This window comes from Oncorhynchus gorbuscha, linkage group LG10, assembly GCF_021184085.1.
Source record: "Oncorhynchus gorbuscha isolate QuinsamMale2020 ecotype Even-year linkage group LG10, OgorEven_v1.0, whole genome shotgun sequence".
NCBI lineage: Eukaryota > Metazoa > Chordata > Actinopteri > Salmoniformes > Salmonidae > Oncorhynchus > Oncorhynchus gorbuscha.
The window spans coordinates 97,840,142-97,862,148 of record NC_060182.1 but is presented as its reverse complement, the minus strand read 5'-3'; the positions used below and the strand labels follow the sequence as shown (position 1 = coordinate 97,862,148).

Below are 22,007 nucleotides of genomic sequence, written 5' to 3'. Positions count from 1 at the left end.
AGACCACATCAACATAACTATCTACCTGATAGGCAGGGTGGAGACCACATCAACATAACTACCTACCTGATAGGCAGGGTGGAGACCACATCAACATAACTATCTACCTGATAGGCAGGGTGGAGACCACATCAACATAACTATCTACCTGATAGGCAGGGTGGAGACCACATCAACATAACTACCTGATAGGCAGGGTGGAGACCACATCAACATAACTACCTGATAGGCAGGGTGGAGACCACATCAACATAACTACCTGATAGGCAGGGTGGAGACCACATCAACATAACTACCTGATAGGCAGGGTGGAGACCACATCAACATAACTATCTACCTGATAGGCAGGGTGGAGACCACATCAACATAACTATCTACCTGATAGGCAGGGTGGAGACCACATCAACATAACTACCTGATAGGCAGGGTGGAGACCACATCAACATAACTATCTACCTGATAGGCAGGGTGGAGACCACATCAACATAACTACCTACCTGATAGGCAGGGTGGAGACCACATCAACATAACTATCTACCTGATAGGCAGGGTGGAGACCACATCAACATAAACTACCTGATAGGCAGGGTGGAACCACATCAACATAACTACCTACCTGATAGGCAGGGTGGAGACCACATCAACATAACTACCTACCTGATAGGCAGGGTGGAGACCACATCAACATAACTACCTACCTGATAGGCAGGGTGGAGACCACATCAACATAACTACCTGATAGGCAGGGTGGAGACCACATCAACATAACTACCTACCTGATAGGCAGGGACCACATCAACATAACTACCTACCTGATAGGCAGGGCGGAGACCACATCAACATAACTACCTGATAGGCAGGGTGGAGACCACATCAACATAACTACCTACCTGATAGGCAGGGTGGAGACCACATCAACATAAACTACCTGATAGGCAGGGTGGAGACCACATCAACATAACTACCTACCTGATAGGCAGTGTGGAGACCACATCAACATAACTATCTACCTGATAGGCAGGGTGGAGACCACATCAACATAACTACCTGATAGGCAGGGTGGAGACCACATCAACATAACTATCTACCTGATAGGCAGGGTGGAGACCACATCAACATAACTATCTACCTGATAGGCAGGGTGGAGACCACATCAACATAACTATCTACCTGATAGGCAGGGTGGAGACCACATCAACATAACTACCTACCTGATAGGCAGGGTGGAGACCACATCAACATAACTATCTACCTGATAGGCAGGGTGGAGACCACATCAACATAACTATCTACCTGATAGGCAGGGTGGAGACCACATCAACATAACTACCTACCTGATAGGCAGGGTGGAGACCACATCAACATAACTATCTACCTGATAGGCAGGGTGGAGACCACATCAACATAACTACCTGATAGGCAGGGTGGAGACCACATCAACATAACTACCTACCTGATAGGCAGGGTGGAGACCACATCAACATAACTACCTGATAGGCAGGGTGGAGACCACATCAACATAACTACCTACCTGATAGGCAGGGTGGAGACCACATCAACATAACTATCTACCTGATAGGCAGGGTGGAGACCACATCAACATAACTACCTGATAGGCAGGGTGGAGACCACATCAACATAACTACCTACCTGATAGGCAGGGTGGAGACCACATCAACATAACTACCTGATAGGCAGGGTGGAGACCACATCAACATAACTACCTACCTGATAGGCAGGGTGGAGACCACATCAACATAACTACCTGATAGGCAGGGTGGAGACCACATCAACATAACTACCTACCTGATAGGCAGTGTGGAGACCACATCAACATAACTATCTACCTGATAGGCAGGGTGGAGACCACATCAACATAACTACCTGATAGGCAGGGTGGAGACCACATCAACATAACTATCTACCTGATAGGCAGGGTGGAGACCACATCAACATAACTATCTACCTGATAGGCAGGGTGGAGACCACATCAACATAACTATCTACCTGATAGGCAGGGTGGAGACCACATCAACATAACTACCTACCTGATAGGCAGGGTGGAGACCACATCAACATAACTACCTACCTGATAGGCAGGGTGGAGACCACATCAACATAACTACCTGATAGGCAGGGTGGAGACCACATCAACATAACTATCTACCTGATAGGCAGGGTGGAGACCACATCAACATAACTATCTACCTGATAGGCAGGGTGGAGACCACATCAACATAACTACCTACCTGATAGGCAGAGTGGAGACCACATCAACATAACTACCTGATAGGCAGGGTGGAGACCACATCAACATAACTACCTACCTGATAGGCAGGGTGGAGACCACATCAACATATCTACCTGATAGGCAGGGTGGAGACCACATCAACATAACTACCTACCTGATAGGCAGGGTGGAGACCACATCAACATAACTACCTGATAGGCAGGGTGGAGACCACATCAACATAACTATCTACCTGATAGGCAGGGTGGAGACCACATCAACATAACTACCTGATAGGCAGGGTGGAGACCACATCAACATAACTATCTACCTGATAGGCAGGGTGGAGACCACATCAACATAACTATCTACCTGATAGGCAGGGTGGAGACCACATCAACATAACTACCTACCTGATAGGCAGGGTGGAGACCACATCAACATAACTATCTACCTGATAGGCAGGGTGGAGACCACATCAACATAACTACCTACCTGATAGGCAGGGTGGAGACCACATCAACATAACTATCTACCTGATAGGCAGGGTGGAGACCACATCAACATAACTATCTGATAGGCAGGGTGGAGACCACATCAACATAACTACCTGATAGGCAGGGTGGAGACCACATCAACATAACTACCTACCTGATAGGCAGGGTGGAGACCACATCAACATAACTACCTACCTGATAGGCAGGGTGGAGACCACATCAACATAACTACCTGATAGGCAGGGTGGAGACCACATCAACATAACTACCTACCTGATAGGCAGTGTGGAGACCACATCAACATAACTATCTACCTGATAGGCAGGGTGGAGACCACATCAACATAACTACCTGATAGGCAGGGTGGAGACCACATCAACATAACTATCTACCTGATAGGCAGGGTGGAGACCACATCAACATAACTATCTACCTGATAGGCAGGGTGGAGACCACATCAACATAACTATCTACCTGATAGGCAGGGTGGAGACCACATCAACATAACTACCTACCTGATAGGCAGGGTGGAGACCACATCAACATAACTACCTACCTGATAGGCAGGGTGGAGACCACATCAACATAACTACCTGATAGGCAGGGTGGAGACCACATCAACATAACTATCTACCTGATAGGCAGGGTGGAGACCACATCAACATAACTATCTACCTGATAGGCAGGGTGGAGACCACATCAACATAACTACCTACCTGATAGGCAGGGTGGAGACCACATCAACATAACTATCTACCTGATAGGCAGGGTGGAGACCACATCAACATAACTATCTACCTGATAGGCAGGGTGGAGACCACATCAACATAACTACCTGATAGGCAGGGTGGAGACCACATCAACATAACTACCTGATAGGCAGGGTGGAGACCACATCAACATAACTACCTGATAGGCAGGGTGGAGACCACATCAACATAACTACCTGATAGGCAGGGTGGAGACCACATCAACATAACTATCTACCTGATAGGCAGGGTGGAGACCACATCAACATAACTATCTACCTGATAGGCAGGGTGGAGACCACATCAACATAACTACCTGATAGGCAGGGTGGAGACCACATCAACATAACTATCTACCTGATACTATCTACCTGATAGGCAGGGTGGAGACCACATCAACATAACTACCTACCTGATAGGCAGGGTGGAGACCACATCAACATAACTATCTACCTGATAGGCAGGGTGGAGACCACATCAACATAACTACCTACCTGATAGGCAGGGTGGAGACCACATCAACATAACTACCTGATAGGCAGGGTGGAGACCACATCAACATAACTACCTACCTGATAGGCAGGGTGGAGACCACATCAACATAACTATCTACCTGATAGGCAGGGTGGAGACCAAATCAACATAACTACCTGATAGGCAGGGTGGAGACCACATCAACATAACTACCTACCTGATAGGCAGGGTGGAGACCACATCAACATAACTACCTGATAGGCAGGGTGGAGACCACATCAACATAACTACCTACCTGATAGGCAGGGTGGAGACCACATCAACATAACTACCTGATAGGCAGGGTGGAGACCACATCAACATAACTACCTACCTGATAGGCAGTGTGGAGACCACATCAACATAACTATCTACCTGATAGGCAGGGTGGAGACCACATCAACATAACTACCTGATAGGCAGGGTGGAGACCACATCAACATAACTACCTGATAGGCAGGGTGGAGACCACATCAACATAACTATCTACCTGATAGGCAGGGTGGAGACCACATCAACATAACTACCTACCTGATAGGCAGGGTGGAGACCACATCAACATAACTACCTGATAGGCAGGGTGGAGACCACATCAACATAACTATCTACCTGATAGGCAGGGTGGAGACCACATCAACATAACTACCTGATAGGCAGGGTGGAGACCACATCAACATAACTATCTACCTGATAGGCAGGGTGGAGACCACATCAACATAACTATCTACCTGATAGGCAGGGTGGAGACCACATCAACATAACTACCTACCTGATAGGCAGGGTGGAGACCACATCAACATAACTATCTACCTGATAGGCAGGGTGGAGACCACATCAACATAACTACCTACCTGATAGGCAGGGTGGAGACCACATCAACATAACTATCTACCTGATAGGCAGGGTGGAGACCACATCAACATAACTATCTGATAGGCAGGGTGGAGACCACATCAACATAACTATCTACCTGATAGGCAAGGTGGAGACCACATCAACATAACTATCTACCTGATAGGCAAGGTGGAGACCACATCAACATAACTATCTACCTGATAGGCAGGGTGGAGACCACATCAACATAACTACCTGATAGGCAGGGTGGAGACCACATCAACATAACTACCTACCTGATAGGCAGTGTGGAGACCACATCAACATAACTATCTACCTGATAGGCAGGGTGGAGACCACATCAACATAACTACCTGATAGGCAGGGTGGAGACCACATCAACATAACTACCTACCTGATAGGCAGGGTGGAGACCACATCAACATAACTATCTACCTGATAGGCAGGGTGGAGACCACATCAACATAACTATCTGATAGGCAGGGTGGAGACCACATCAACATAACTATCTACCTGATAGGCAAGGTGGAGACCACATCAACATAACTATCTACCTGATAGGCAAGGTGGAGACCACATCAACATAACTATCTACCTGATAGGCAGGGTGGAGACCACATCAACATAACTACCTGATAGGCAGGGTGGAGACCACATCAACATAACTACCTACCTGATAGGCAGGGTGGAGACCACATCAACATAACTATCTACCTGATAGGCAGGGTGGAGACCACATCAACATAACTATCTACCTGATAGGCAGGGTGGAGACCACATCAACATAACTACCTACCTGATAGGCAGGGTGGAGACCACATCAACATAACTACCTACCTGATAGGCAGGGTGGAGACCACATCAACATAACTACCTGATAGGCAGGGTGGAGACCACATCAACATAACTATCTACCTGATAGGCAGGGTGGAGACCACATCAACATAACTATCTACCTGATAGGCAGGGTGGAGACCACATCAACATAACTACCTACCTGATAGGCAGGGTGGAGACCACATCAACATAACTATCTACCTGATAGGCAGGGTGGAGACCACATCAACATAACTATCTACCTGATAGGCAGGGTGGAGACCACATCAACATAACTACCTGATAGGCAGGGTGGAGACCACATCAACATAACTACCTGATAGGCAGGGTGGAGACCACATCAACATAACTACCTGATAGGCAGGGTGGAGACCACATCAACATAACTACCTGATAGGCAGGGTGGAGACCACATCAACATAACTATCTACCTGATAGGCAGGGTGGAGACCACATCAACATAACTATCTACCTGATAGGCAGGGTGGAGACCACATCAACATAACTACCTGATAGGCAGGGTGGAGACCACATCAACATAACTATCTACCTGATAGGCAGGGTGGAGACCACATCAACATAACTACCTACCTGATAGGCAGGGTGGAGACCACATCAACATAACTATCTACCTGATAGGCAGGGTGGAGACCACATCAACATAACTACCTACCTGATAGGCAGGGTGGAGACCACATCAACATAACTACCTGATAGGCAGGGTGGAGACCACATCAACATAACTACCTACCTGATAGGCAGGGTGGAGACCACATCAACATAACTATCTACCTGATAGGCAGGGTGGAGACCAAATCAACATAACTACCTGATAGGCAGGGTGGAGACCACATCAACATAACTACCTACCTGATAGGCAGGGTGGAGACCACATCAACATAACTACCTGATAGGCAGGGTGGAGACCACATCAACATAACTACCTACCTGATAGGCAGGGTGGAGACCACATCAACATAACTACCTGATAGGCAGGGTGGAGACCACATCAACATAACTACCTACCTGATAGGCAGTGTGGAGACCACATCAACATAACTATCTACCTGATAGGCAGGGTGGAGACCACATCAACATAACTACCTGATAGGCAGGGTGGAGACCACATCAACATAACTACCTGATAGGCAGGGTGGAGACCACATCAACATAACTATCTACCTGATAGGCAGGGTGGAGACCACATCAACATAACTACCTACCTGATAGGCAGGGTGGAGACCACATCAACATAACTACCTGATAGGCAGGGTGGAGACCACATCAACATAACTATCTACCTGATAGGCAGGGTGGAGACCACATCAACATAACTACCTGATAGGCAGGGTGGAGACCACATCAACATAACTATCTACCTGATAGGCAGGGTGGAGACCACATCAACATAACTATCTACCTGATAGGCAGGGTGGAGACCACATCAACATAACTACCTACCTGATAGGCAGGGTGGAGACCACATCAACATAACTATCTACCTGATAGGCAGGGTGGAGACCACATCAACATAACTACCTACCTGATAGGCAGGGTGGAGACCACATCAACATAACTATCTACCTGATAGGCAGGGTGGAGACCACATCAACATAACTATCTGATAGGCAGGGTGGAGACCACATCAACATAACTATCTACCTGATAGGCAAGGTGGAGACCACATCAACATAACTATCTACCTGATAGGCAGGGTGGAGACCACATCAACATAACTACCTGATAGGCAGGGTGGAGACCACATCAACATAACTATCTACCTGATAGGCAGGGTGGAGACCACATCAACATAACTACCTACCTGATAGGCAGGGTGGAGACCACATCAACATAACTACCTGATAGGCAGGGTGGAGACCACATCAACATAACTACCTACCTGATAGGCAGGGTGGAGACCACATCAACATAACTACCTGATAGGCAGGGTGGAGACCACATCAACATAACTATCTACCTGATAGGCAGGGTGGAGACCACATCAACATAACTACCTGATAGGCAGGGTGGAGACCACATCAACATAACTACCTACCTGATAGGCAGGGTGGAGACCACATCAACATAACTACCTACCTGATAGGCAGGGTGGAGACCACATCAACATAACTACCTGATAGGCAGGGTGGAGACCACATCAACATAACTACCTGATAGGCAGGGTGGAGACCACATCAACATAACTATCTACCTGATAGGCAGGGTGGAGACCACATCAACATAACTACCTACCTGATAGGCAGGGTGGAGACCACATCAACATAACTATCTACCTGATAGGCAGGGTGGAGACCACATCAACATAACTATCTACCTGATAGGCAGTGTGGAGACCACATCAACATAACTATCTACCTGATAGGCAGGGTGGAGACCACATCAACATAACTACCTACCTGATAGGCAGGGTGGAGACCACATCAACATAACTACCTGATAGGCAGGGTGGAGACCACATCAACATAACTATCTACCTGATAGGCAGGGTGGAGACCACATCAACATAACTACCTACCTGATAGGCAGGGTGGAGACCACATCAACATAACTATCTACCTGATAGGCAGGGTGGAGACCACATCAACATAACTACCTACCTGATAGGCAGTGTGGAGACCACATCAACATAACTACCTGATAGGCAGGGTGGAGACCACATCAACATAACTACCTACCTGATAGGCAGTGTGGAGACCACATCAACATAACTATCTACCTGATAGGCAGGGTGGAGACCACATCAACATAACTACCTACCTGATAGGCAGGGTGGAGACCACATCAACATAACTATCTACCTGATAGGCAGGGTGGAGACCACATCAACATAACTATCTACCTGATAGGCAGGGTGGAGACCACATCAACATAACTACCTACCTGATAGGCAGGGTGGAGACCACATCAACATAACTATCTACCTGATAGGCAGTGTGGGGTCATTCCTGGACATCTTCTGTTCGATGGGAATCTGCTCCCATTTAAAGTGTAGACTCCAGTCAAACCCTGAGAGGCAGAGAGGGGGGGGGGGAGCATTCCCACAAGGAAAATGGACAGTTTAGGCTTCAGTTTAGGGTTACAATTAGGGTTAGAATTTGGGTTAAGGGTATGGGGTTAGGGTTAGGGGTATGGGGTTAGGTTTAGGGGTATGGGGTTAGGTTTAGGGGTTAGGTTTAGGGGTATGGGGTTAGGTTTAGGGGTATGGGGTTAGGTTTAGGGGTATGGGGTTAGGGGTTAGGTTTAAGGGTATGGGGTTAGGTTTAAGGGTATGGGGTTAGGCTTAGGGGTATGGGGTTAGGATTAGGGGTATGGGGTTAGAATTAGGGGTATGGGGTTAGAATTAGGGGTATGGGGTTAGGTTTTGGGGTATGGGGTTAGGTTTAGGGGTATGGGGTTAGGTTTAAGGGTATGGGGTTAGGTTTAAGGGTATGGGGTTAGGTTTAGGGGTATGGGGTTAGGTTTAAGGGTATGGGGTTAGGTTTAGGGGTATATAGGATGTTGAATGGGAATCAATTGTTTGGTCCCTACAAGGATAGTAAAACTAACAAGTGTGTGTGTGTGTGTTCTCATACAGTCATCCTACTGACCTCCCCTCAAGTCAGCTGAAGCTGCCAAGTAGGCAAAGTTATCCAGGCTAATGACATCGATGATGGGGCTGACCACCCGGGTACGGTCCTGGGGAGAGGAGAGACAGGCACGGGTCACACACACACGCACGCACGCACACACACACACACACACACACACACACACACACACACACACACACACACACACACACACACACACACACACACACACACACACACACACACACACACACACACACACACACACACACACACACACACACACACACACACACACCAGTTATGACAGGTAAACACACCAGCTATGACAGGTACACACACACACACACACACACACACACACACACACACACACACACACACACACACACACACACACACACACACACACACACACACACACACACACACACACACACCATCTCCAGCATCAACAATAATGACGTGAAAACACAGTGTTTCTTCCACAGGAGGTTGGGTGGCAATTTAATTAGGGAAGAACATGCTCATAATAATGTCTGGAACAACGGAATGGCATCAAACACAAGGGAACCATGGAAACCATGTGTGTGGTACCGTTCCACCTCCTCCGTTCCAGACATTAACACGAGCCCGTCCTCCCCAATGAAGGTTCCACCAAGCAACGGGCTCGTGGTAATGACTGGAGCGGAGTAGGTGGAACGGTACCACACACATGGGAACCACCATGGTGCTGGAGATGTGTTGCCATTCCGTTGACTCCGTTCCAGACATTAACACGAGCCAGTCCTCCCCAATGAAGGTACCACCAAGCAACGGGCTCGTGGTAATGACTGGAGCGGAGTAGGTGGAACGGTACCACACACATGGGAACCACCATGGTGCTGGAGATGTGTTGCCATTCCGTTGACTCCGTTCCAGACATTAACACGAGCCAGTCATTTAGCAGACGCTCTTATCCAGAGCACTTACAAATTCACAATTACATTCAGTGACACTGATGACATCAGCAGGGTAGTCTAGTGGTTAGAGCGTAGAGGAGGTAGGGTAGTCTAGTGGTTAGAGTGTAGAGGAGGTAGGTAGCCTAGTGGTTAGAGTGTATAGGAGGTAGGTAGCCTAGTGGTTAGAGTGTAGAGGAGGTAGGTAGCCTAGTGGTTAGAGTGTAGTGGAGGCAGGTAGCCTAGTGGTTAGAGTGTAGAGGAGGCAGGTAGACTAGTGGTTAGAGTGTAGGGGCGGCAGGGTAGCCTAGTGGTTAGAGTGTGGAGGAGGTAGGTAGCCTAGTGGTTAGAGTGTAGAGGTGGCAGGTAGCCTAGTGGTTAGAGTGTAGGGGAGGCAGGGTAGCCTAGTGGTTAGAGTGTAGAGGAGGTAGGTAGCCTAGTGGTTAGAGTGTAGAGGTGGCAGGTAGACTAGTGGTTAGAGTGTAGAGGAGGCAGGTAGCCTAGTGGTTAGAGTGTAGAGGCAGCAGGTAGCCTAGTGGTTAGAGTGTAGAGGAGGCAGGTAGTCTAGTGGTTAGAGTGTAGAGGAGGCAGGTAGCCTAGTGGTTAGAGTGTAGAGGTGGCAGGTAGACTAGTGGTTAGAGTGTAGAGGAGGCAGGTAGCCTAGTGGTTAGAGTGTAGAGGTGGCAGGTAGCCTAGTGGTTAGAGTGTAGAGGTGGCAGGGTAGTCTAGTGGTTAGAGTGTAGAGGTGGCACGCTCTAGTGGTTAGAGCGTTGGACTAGTAACCGGAAGGTTGCAAGTTCAAATCCCCTGAGCTGACAAGGTACAAATCTGTCGTTCTGCCCCTGAACAGGCAGTTAACCCACAGTTCCTAGGCCGTCATTGAAAATAAGAAGTTGTTCTTAAACTGACTTGCCTAGTTAAATAAAGGTCAAATTTAATTAAAAAAATATATATATATGTTAAATGTTTTCACGCTACAGGAGGCTTTATCGGACTAGTAAAGGGCCAGCTACTTTTGTGAATATTTTTTAAAATAATAATTTATTTATTTATATTTTTATTTATTTTGTTATTGTTTTTTATGAATAAAAAAATAAATATTCAGATTTTTTTAGGTGGTGCTGCAGCACCCCTATTTCCTGCGACTATGACGTCACCCAAATTATTTTCAACGATGGCAGATTCAGACTTAAGTACACTACATATACAAAAGTATGTGGACACCCCTTCAAATTATTAGTGGATCCGTCTATTTCAGCCACACCTATTGCTGACAGGTGTATAAAATCGAGCACACAGGCACGCAATCTCCATAGACAACCAATGGAAGTAGAAGAGCTCAGTGTCATTGGGTGCCACCTTTCCAACCGTTCAGTTCGTCAAATGTCTGCCCGGCTAGAGCTGCCCTGCTAGAGCTGCCCTGCTAGAGCTGCCCTGCTAGAGCTGCCCGGCTAGAGCTGCCCGGCTAGAGCTGCCCTGCTAGAGCTGCCCTGCTAGAGCTGCCCGGCTAGAGCTGCCCTGGCTGTAAGTGCTGTTATTGTGAAGTGGAAATGTTTAGGAGCAACAACGGCTCAGCTGCGAAGTGGCAGGCCACACAAGCTCACAGAACGGGACCGCCGAGCGCTGATGCGTGTAAAAATCATCTGTCCTCGGTTGCAATACTCACTACCAAGTACCAAACTGCCTTTGGAAGCAACGTCAAAACAATAACTGTTTCTCGGGAGCTTCATGAAATGGGTTTCCATGGCCAAGCAGCCACACACAAGTCAGTTTAGAACAAATTCTTATTTCCAATGACGGTCTACACCGGCCAATCCCAGACGACGCTGGGCCAATTGCGCGCCGCCCTATGGGACTTCCAATCACAGCCGGTTGTGATACATCCTAAATACGAACCAGAGGTGTCTGTAGTGATGCCTCTAGCACTGAGTTGCATTGCCTTAGACCACTGAACCAGGGCCTGTAGTGATGCCTCTAGCACTGAGTTGCATTGCCTTAGACCACTGAACCAGGGCCTGTAGTGATGCCTCTAGCACTGAGTTGCATTGCCTTAGACCACTGAACCAGGGCCTGTAGTGATGCCTCTAGCACTGAGTTGCATTGCCTTAGACCACTGAACCAGGGGTGTCTGTAGTGATGCCTCTAGCACTGAGTTGCATTGCCTTAGACCACTGAACCAGGGGTGTCTGTAGTGATGCCTCTAGCACTGAGTTGCATTGCCTTAGACCACTGAACCAGGGCCTGTAGTGATTCCTCTAGCACTGAGTTGCATTGCCTTAGACCACTGAACCAGGGCCTGTAGTGATGCCTCTAGCACTGAGTTGCATTGCCTTAGACCACTGAACCAGGGCCTGTAGTGATGCCTCTAGCACTGAGTTGCATTGCCTTAGACCACTGAACCAGGGGTGTCTGTAGTGATGCCTCTAGCACTGAGTTGCATTGCCTTAGACCACTGAACCAGGGCCTGTAGTGATGCCTCTAGCACTGAGTTGCATTGCCTTAGACCACTGAACCAGGGCCTGTAGTGATGCCTCTAGCACTGAGTTGCATTGCCTTAGACCACTGAACCAGGGCCTGTAGTGATGCCTCAAGCACTGAGTTGCATTGCCTTAGACCACTGAACCAGGGGTGTCTGTAGTGATGCCTCTAGCACTGAGTTGCATTGCCTTAGACCACTGAACCAGGGCCTGTAGTGATGCCTCTAGCACTGAGTTGCATTGCCTTAGACCACTGAACCAGGGCCTGTAGTGATGCCTCTAGCACTGAGTTGCAGTGCCTTAGACCACTGAACCAGGGCCTGTAGTGATGCCTCTAGCACTGAGTTGCATTGCCTTAGACCACTGAACCAGGGGTGTCTGTAGTGATGCCTCTAGCACTGAGTTGCATTGCCTTAGACCACTGAACCAGGGCCTGTAGTGATGCCTCTAGCACTGAGTTGCATTGCCTTAGACCACTGAACCAGGGCCTGTAGTGATGCCTCTAGCACTGAGTTGCATTGCCTTAGACCACTGAACCAGGGCCTGTAGTGATGCCTCTAGCACTGAGTTGCATTGCCTTAGACCACTGAACCAGGGCCTGTAGTGATGCCTCTAGCACTGAGTTGCATTGCCTTAGACCACTGAACCAGGGCCTGTAGTGATGCCTCTAGCACTGAGTTGCATTGCCTTAGACCACTGAACCAGGGCCTGTAGTGATGCCTCTAGCACTGAGTTGCATTGCCTTAGACCACTGAACCAGGGCCTGTAGTGATGCCTCTAGCACTGAGTTGCATTGCCTTAGACCACTGAACCAGGGCCTGTAGTGATGCCTCTAGCACTGAGTTGCATTGCCTTAGACCACTGAACCAGGGCCTGTAGTGATGCCTCTAGCACTGAGTTGCATTGCCTTAGACCACTGAACCAGGGCCTGTAGTGATGCCTCTAGCACTGAGTTGCAGTGCCTTAGACCACTGAACCAGGGCCTGTAGTGATGCCTCTAGCACTGAGTTGCATTGCCTTAGACCACTGAACCAGGGCCTGTAGTGATGCCTCTAGCACTGAGTTGCATTGCCTTAGACCACTGAACCAGGGCCTGTAGTGATGCCTCTAGCACTGAGTTGCATTGCCTTAGACCACTGAACCAGGGCCTGTAGTGATGCCTCTAGCACTGAGTTGCATTGCCTTAGACCACTGAACCAGGGCCTGTAGTGACGCCTCTAGCACTGAGTTGCATTGCCTTAGACCACTGAACCAGGGCCTGTAGTGATGCCTCTAGCACTGAGTTGCATTGCCTTAGACCACTGAACCAGGGCCTGTAGTGATGCCTCTAGCACTGAGTTGCATTGCCTTAGACCACTGAACCAGGGCCTGTAGTGATGCCTCTAGCACTGAGTTGCATTGCCTTAGACCACTGAACCAGGGCCTGTAGTGATGCCTCTAGCACTGAGTTGCATTGCCTTAGACCACTGAACCAGGGCCTGTAGTGACGCCTCTAGCACTGAGTTGCATTGCCTTAGACCACTGAACCAGGGCCTGTAGTGATGCCTCTAGCACTGAGTTGCATTGCCTTAGACCACTGAACCAGGGCCTGTAGTGACGCCTCTAGCACTGAGTTGCATTGCCTTAGACCACTGAACCAGGGCCTGTAGTGATGCCTCTAGCACTGAGTTGCATTGCCTTAGACCACTGAACCAGGGCCTGTAGTGATGCCTCTAGCACTGAGTTGCATTGCCTTAGACCACTGAACCAGGGCCTGTAGTGATGCCTCTAGCACTGAGTTGCATTGCCTTAGACCACTGAACCAGGGCCTGTAGTGATGCCTCTAGCACTGAGTTGCATTGCCTTAGACCACTGCACCAGGGCCTGTAGTGATGCCTCTAGCACTGAGTTGCATTGCCTTAGACCACTGAACCAGGGTCTGTAGTGATGCCTCTAGCACTGAGTTGCATTGCCTTAGACCACTGAACCAGGGCCTGTAGTGATGCCTCTAGCACTGAGTTGCAGTGCCTTAGACCACTGAACCAGGGCCTGTAGTGATGCCTCTAGCACTGAGTTGCATTGCCTTAGACCACTGAACCAGGGCCTGTAGTGATGCCTCTAGCACTGAGTTGCATTGCCTTAGACCACTGAACCAGGGCCTGTAGTGATGCCTCTAGCACTGAGTTGCATTGCCTTAGACCACTGAACCAGGGCCTGTAGTGATGCCTCTAGCACTGAGTTGCATTGCCTTAGACCACTGAACCAGGGCCTGTAGTGATGCCTCTAGCACTGAGTTGCATTGCCTTAGACCACTGAACCAGGGCCTGTAGTGATGCCTCTAGCACTGAGTTGCATTGCCTTAGACCACTGAACCAGGGCCTGTAGTGATGCCTCTAGCACTGAGTTGCATTGCCTTAGACCACTGCACCAGGGCCTGTAGTGATGCCTCTAGCACTGAGTTGCATTGCCTTAGACCACTGAACCAGGGCCTGTAGTGATGCCTCTAGCACTGAGTTGCATTGCCTTAGACCACTGAACCAGGGCCTGTAGTGATGCCTCTAGCACTGAGTTGCATTGCCTTAGACCACTGAACCAGGGCATGTAGTGATGCCTCTAGCACTGAGTTGCAGTGCCTTAGACCACTGAACCAGGGCCTGTAGTGATGCCTCTAGCACTGAGTTGCATTGCCTTAGACCACTGAACCAGGGCCTGTAGTGATGCCTCTAGCACTGAGTTGCAGTGCCTTAGACCACTGAACCAGGGCCTGTAGTGATGCCTCTAGCACTGAGTTGCATTGCCTTAGACCACTGAACCAGGGCCTGTAGTGATGCCTCTAGCACTGAGTTGCATTGCCTTAGACCACTGAACCAGGGCCTGTAGTGATGCCTCTAGCACTGAGTTGCAGTGCCTTAGACCACTGAACCAGGGCCTGTAGTGATGCCTCTAGCACTGAGTTGCATTGCCTTAGACCACTGAACCAGGGCCTGTAGTGATGCCTCTAGCACTGAGTTGCATTGCCTTAGACCACTGCGCCGCTCGGGAGCCCTATTGGACAGAGCAGATCAAGACTAAAGTCTCTAGTGAACGACAGAGGAAGACTTGAGTGTGAGTCATCAGGCAACATCTGTATCTGGAGCCAGGCAGAGTGTGTGTGTGTGTGTTTGGGTGTGCATGCATGTGTGAGTGAGTGAGTGAGTGAGTGAGTGAGTGAGTGAGTGAGTGAGTGCGTACTTCTTTGACCCTCTGTATCATGGGCTGTAGCCAGTCAGTGTTGACCTCACAGTGGCTGTCCAGGAAGGTCAGGATAGAGGCAGAGGCCGAGTCTGCCCCTCGTACCCGAGACCGGATCAGTCCTAGGACACAGATAAAGAGTACAGTATGAGCCTGAGAAAACAGCTAGCCAGACCTCTGCAGTGACTGCCGATAGAGAACATCAAGATGTCTAGTCGTAAAGCTGCTTCCTGAAAGCTTGGGGATAACTGTACCTAGAGCCATGTATGTAGATAGACGGGACGTTGAGGTTTCTGCATTATGATACATTGACATGACACTTCAACCACAGATAGAATAATGAACCAGATATTTCACAGGACGAATAAATGTGAAGCATCCGCATGGTGTTTCCACCCACTACCAAATATGGTAGTGAGAGGAAGCCCAGTGGCGGGCAGTGGGAGAAGATGGTACTACCAAATATGGTAGTGAGAGGAAGCCCAGTGGCGGGCAGTGGGAGAAGATGGTACTACCAAATATGGTAGTGAGAGGAAGCCCTGTGGCCGGCAGTGGGAGAAGATGGTACTACCAAATATGGTAGTGAGAGGAAGCCCAGTGGCGGGCAGTGGGAGAAGATGGTACTACCAAATATGGTAGTGAGAGGAAGCCCTGTGACGGGAAGTGGGAGAAGATGGCACTACCAAATATGGTAGTGAGAGGAAGCCCTGTGGCCGGCAGTGGGAGAAGATGGTACTACCAAATATGGTAGTGAGAGGAAGCCCAGTGGCCGGCAGTGGGAGAAGATGGTACTACCAAATATGGTAGTGAGAGGAAGCCCTGTGACGGGCAGTGGGAGAAGATGGAAGGAGATGGATTTTGGGCCGACATTCTGCACATTTTCTCATCTATGAAACATTTGATCTCAATTCAGTTTTCTGTTCCCAAAACTGCAATCTGTGACCTCCCGAGTGGCGCAGCGGTCTAAGGCACTGCAGTGCTTGAGCATGGGAACTAGATCCGGGTGTGTCGCAGCCGGCCCTGACCGGGAGACCCATGAGGCGACTCGCAATTGGCCCGGCGTCGTTTGGGTTAGAGGAAGGTTTGACTGGCCGGGATGTCCTTGTCCCATCGTGCTCTAGCGACTCCTGTGGCGGGCCGGGAGCAGTGCACGCTGACATGATCACCAAGTGTACGGTGTTTCCTCCGACACGTTGGTGCGGCTGGCTTCCGGGTTAAGTGAGCCGTGTGTGAAGAAACAGTGCGGCTTGGCACGTTGTTGCGGCTTGGCACGTTGGTGCGGCTTGGCACGTTGGTGCGGCCTTCCTTGCTTGTTATGCCCACTATGACTCATTAGTTCCCATTGGAAACGACAGGCTGTGGTCTATCTTAGTTGTACAAATCTTTGTTACAACATTCTATGGCAGCCATGCTAGCTTCCAATAACATTACATGGGGAATATTTAAACCACTGTTATGTAACTGAATGTTTAGCACAACATTTAAAAAATTCTAAAAGTTGTCCGAACTCGCTAAATGAATGTCTCTGTAGCTAGCTAGACAGACCTACACAATGGCAGAGTAGACAGATAAAGACAAAACTCTAGGGGCTCTCCAACCGATACAGAACTCTAGGGGCTCTCCAACCGATACAGAACTCTAGGGGCTCTCCAACCGATACAGAACTCTAGGGGCTCTCCAATAGATACAGAACTCTAGGGGCTCTCCAACCGATACAGAACTCTAGGGGCTCTCCAACCGATACAGAACTCTAGGGGCTCTCCTATAGATACAGAACTATATGGGCTCTCCAACAGATACAGAACTCTAGGGGCTCTCCAATAGATACAGAACTCTAGGGGCTCTCCTATAGATACAGAACTATATGGGCTCTCCAACAGATACAGAACTCTATGGGCTCTCCTATAGATACAGAACTCTATGGGCTCTCCTATAGATACAGAACTCTATGGGCTCTCCTATAGATACAGAACTATATGGGCTCTCCTATAGATACAGAACTATATGGGCTCTCCAACAGATACAGAACTATATGGGCTCTCCAACAGATACAGAACTCTATGGGCTCTCCAACAGATACAGAACTCTATGGGCTCTCCTCTAGATACAGGACTCTATGGGCTCTCCTATAGATACAGAACTCTATGGGCTCTCCTATAGATACAGAACTCTATGGGCTCTCCTATAGATACAGAACTCTATGGGCTCTCCAACAGATACAGAACTCTATGGGCTCTCCTCTAGATACAGGACTCTATGGGCTCTCCTATAGATACAGAACTCTATGGGCTCTCCTATAGATACAGAACTCTATGGGCTCTCCTATAGATACAGGACTCTATGGGCTCTCCTATAGATACAGAACTATATGGGCTCTCCTATAGATACAGAACTCTATGGGCTCTCCTATAGATACAGAACTCTATGGGCTCTCCTATAGATACAGAACTCTATGGGCTCTCCTATAGATACAGAACTCTATGGGCTCTCCTATAGATACAGAACTCTATGGGCTCTCCTATAGATACAGAACTCTATGGGCTCTCCTATAGATACAGAACTCTATGGGCTCTCCTATATATACAGGACTCTATGGGCTCTCCAGTTCAGCTTTCTACCGTTGAGCTATTTACAAACAAACACGTGACAGGCTCAACAGTTCTGGGGAACTACAGTAAACTTCATGTTAAATAATGAGACTGGCTCAACAGTTCTGGGGAACTACAGTAAACTTCATGTTAAATAATGAGACTGGCTCAACAGTTCTGGGGAACTACAGTAAACTTCATGTTAAATAATGAGACTGGCTCAACAGTTCTGGGGAACTACAGTAAACTTCATGTTAAATAATGAGACTGGCTCAACAGTTCTGGGGAACTACAGTAAACTTCATGTTAAATAATGGGACTGGCTCAACAGTTCTGGGGAACTACAGTAAACGTATTGCACAAGTTGACTGCAGGTACTTAAAAAGTAGCTACAAATATTAATATTTATTGGAAAAACTTCAAAGAAATAGTTTTGACATATTGACAGTTCTGAAAAACCAAATACTCCACTATACTGTATACCACCCCAGGAAACTGTATACCACCCCAGTATACCACCCCAGGAAACTTTATACCACCCCAGGAAACTGTATACCACCCCAGTATACCACCCCAGGAAACTTTATACCACCCCAGTATACTGTATACCACCGCAGTATACTGTATACCACCCCAGTACACCACTCCAGGATACTGTATACCACCCCAGTATACCACTCCAGGATACTGTATACCACCCCAGGATACTGTATACCACCCCAGGATACTGTATACCACCCCAGGATACTGTATACCACCCCAGTATACCACTCCAGGATACTGTATACCACCCCAGTATACCACTCCAGGATACTGTATACCACTCCAGGATACTGTATACCACCCCAGTATACCACTCCAGGATACTGTATACCACCCCAGTATACCACTCCAGGATACTGTATACCACCCCAGGATACTGTATACCACCCCAGTATACCACTCCAGGATACTGTATACCACCCCAGTATACCACTCCAGGATACTGTATACCACTCCAGGATACTGTATACCACCCCAGTATACCACTCCAGGATACTGTATACCACCCCAGTATACCACTCCAGGATACTGTATACCACCCCAGGATACTGTATACCACCCCAGTATACCACCCCAGGATACTGTATACCACCCCAGGATACTGTATACCACCCCAGGATACTGTATACCACCCCAGTATACTGCATACCACCCCAGTATACTGTATACCACCCCAGGATACCACCCCAGGATACTGTATACCACCCCAGTACACCACCCAGTATACTGTATACCACCCCCAGTATACTGTATACCACCCCAGTATACCACCCCAGGATACTGTCTACCACCCCAGTATACTGTATACCACCCCAGTATACTGTATACCACCCCAGTATACCACCCCAGTATACTGTATACCACCCCAGGATACTGTATAACACCTCAGGATACTGTATACCACCCCAGTATACCACCCCAGTATACTGTATACCACCCCAGGATACTGTATACCACCCCAGGATACCACCCCAGGATACTGTATACCACCCCAGAATACTGTATACCACCCCAGTATACTGTATAACACCCCAGTATACCACTCCAGGATACTGTAAACCACCCCAGGATACTGTATACCACCCCAGGATACTGAATACCACCCCAGTATACCACCCCAGTATACTGTATACCACCCCAGAATACTGAATACCACCCCAGTATACCACCCCAGTATACTGTATACCACCCTAGTATACTGTATACCACCCTAGTATACCACCCCAGTATACTGTATACCACCCTAGTATACCACCCCAGTATACTGTATACCACCCCAGTATACTGTATACCACCCTAGTATACCACCCCAGTATACTGTATACCACCCCAGTATACCACCCCAGTATACTGTATACCACCCTAGTATACCACCCCAGTATACTGTATACCACCCCAGTATACTGTATACCACCCCAGTATACTGTATACCACCCTAGTATACCACCCCAGCCTATGTGCAGCAGGCAGACACACACAGACTCACCCTCTCGACGTCCGTTCCTCAGGCAGCGTACTTTAGGGATCTGAGAGAGCAGCTGACAGTCCTCAGCTGGAAAAGAGGAAGGCATGTCACAAATAACACACACACACACGCGCACAGACTCATACGCACACAGACTCACACGCACACAGACTCACACGCACACGCAGACTCACAGACTCAGACTCACAGACTCTCAGACTCTCAGACTCTCACTCACAGACTCTCAGACTCACAGACTCTCAGACTCACAGACTCAGACTCACAGACTCAGACTCACAGACTCAAACTCTCAGACTCTCAGACTCTCAGACTCACAGACTCACAGACTCACAGACTCACAGACTCACAGACTCACAGACTCACAGACTCAGACACATCTGTGATTGTGCATTTATTGTTCACACATAAAATGACCAAAACTGAGGGATCATTATTATTATTTAGGTTTAGGAACAAGTCCTTCTTCCATCCACAATGCAATGCCAGATGACTGACTGACTGACTGACTGACTGACTGACTGGCTGGCTGACTGCCTGACTGGCTGGCTGGCTGGCTGACTGGCTGACTGCCTGACTGGCTGACTGGCTGACTGGCTGGGCTGCTGGCTGATTTTTAGCCAGATTTTGTGTGTGTTTGTGTGTGTGTGTGTGTGTGTGTGTGTGTGTGTGTGTGTGTGTGTGTGTGTGTGTGTGTGTGTGTGTGTGTGTGTGTGTGTGTGGAGGGAAGTAATCAGTGGTTTAACTCCCTGAGTAGTCTGGGTTTGGGCTCCCAAGTGGCGCAGCGGTCTAAAGCACTGCATCTCAGAGCTAGAGGCGTCACTACAGACCCTGGTTCGATTCCAGGCTGTATCACAACCGGCCGTAATTGGGAGTCCCAAATGGCGGCACACAATTAGCCCAACGTCGTCCGGATTTGGCCGGGGAAGGCCGTCATTGTAAATAAAAATGTGTTCTTAACTGACTTGCCTAGTTTAAAAAAAGGTTGAATATTTGTTTATTATTTTTAAAGTGATGAGCTATGGGTTTAAGCAGATGTGTGCAGTGGAGTCAGCGACAGCGTACTTGATGAAGGACAGTCCTCTAGCGATTAAGGCAATGGTTCCCAAACTGTGGGGAGGGGTAGGTTTGGGTACATTAGACACGGCAAAATGTATAGAATTGCAAGAAAATTTGTTGTGAAACTGAAACATTTTCTTTGGACCCTTTGATAAAATGTTTAGAATTGTAGGAAGTTAACAGGATTTTCTCTCTCTGATCTGATCCCAAATGGAACCCTATTCCCTTTGTATCAGGCTCTCACATTGACTCTGTACCGTAATACCCTGTATATAGCCTCCACATTGTACCGTAATACCCTGTATATAGCCTCCACATTGTACCGTAACACCCTGTATATAGCCTCCACATTGTACCGTAATACCCTCTATATAGCCTCCACATTGTACCGTAATAGCCTGTATATAGCCTCCACATTGACTCTGTACCGTAATACCC

The 22,007-nt window shown here is 48.4% G+C and overlaps 2 protein-coding genes across 10 annotated transcripts in view; both read right to left on the bottom strand.

Moving 5' to 3' along the window:
• Window positions 1-22,007, bottom strand: part of LOC124046819 (dynactin subunit 1-like) — an 808,447-nt gene that overhangs the window by 348,529 nt on the left and 437,911 nt on the right. The gene's annotated exons all lie outside the window — the stretch shown is intronic.
• galnt16 (UDP-N-acetyl-alpha-D-galactosamine:polypeptide N-acetylgalactosaminyltransferase 16) overlaps window positions 1-22,007 on the bottom strand; it is a 113,887-nt gene that overhangs the window by 68,757 nt on the left and 23,123 nt on the right. Inside the window, exons 5-8 of the mRNA XM_046367595.1 lie at window positions 20,514-20,579; window positions 15,897-16,018; window positions 9,290-9,377; window positions 8,624-8,708 (exon numbers count right to left, since the gene is read on the bottom strand). Coding sequence (XP_046223551.1) covers window positions 8,624-8,708; window positions 9,290-9,377; window positions 15,897-16,018; window positions 20,514-20,579 — 361 coding nt within the window. The remainder of the gene's footprint in view (window positions 1-8,623; window positions 8,709-9,289; window positions 9,378-15,896; window positions 16,019-20,513; window positions 20,580-22,007) is intronic.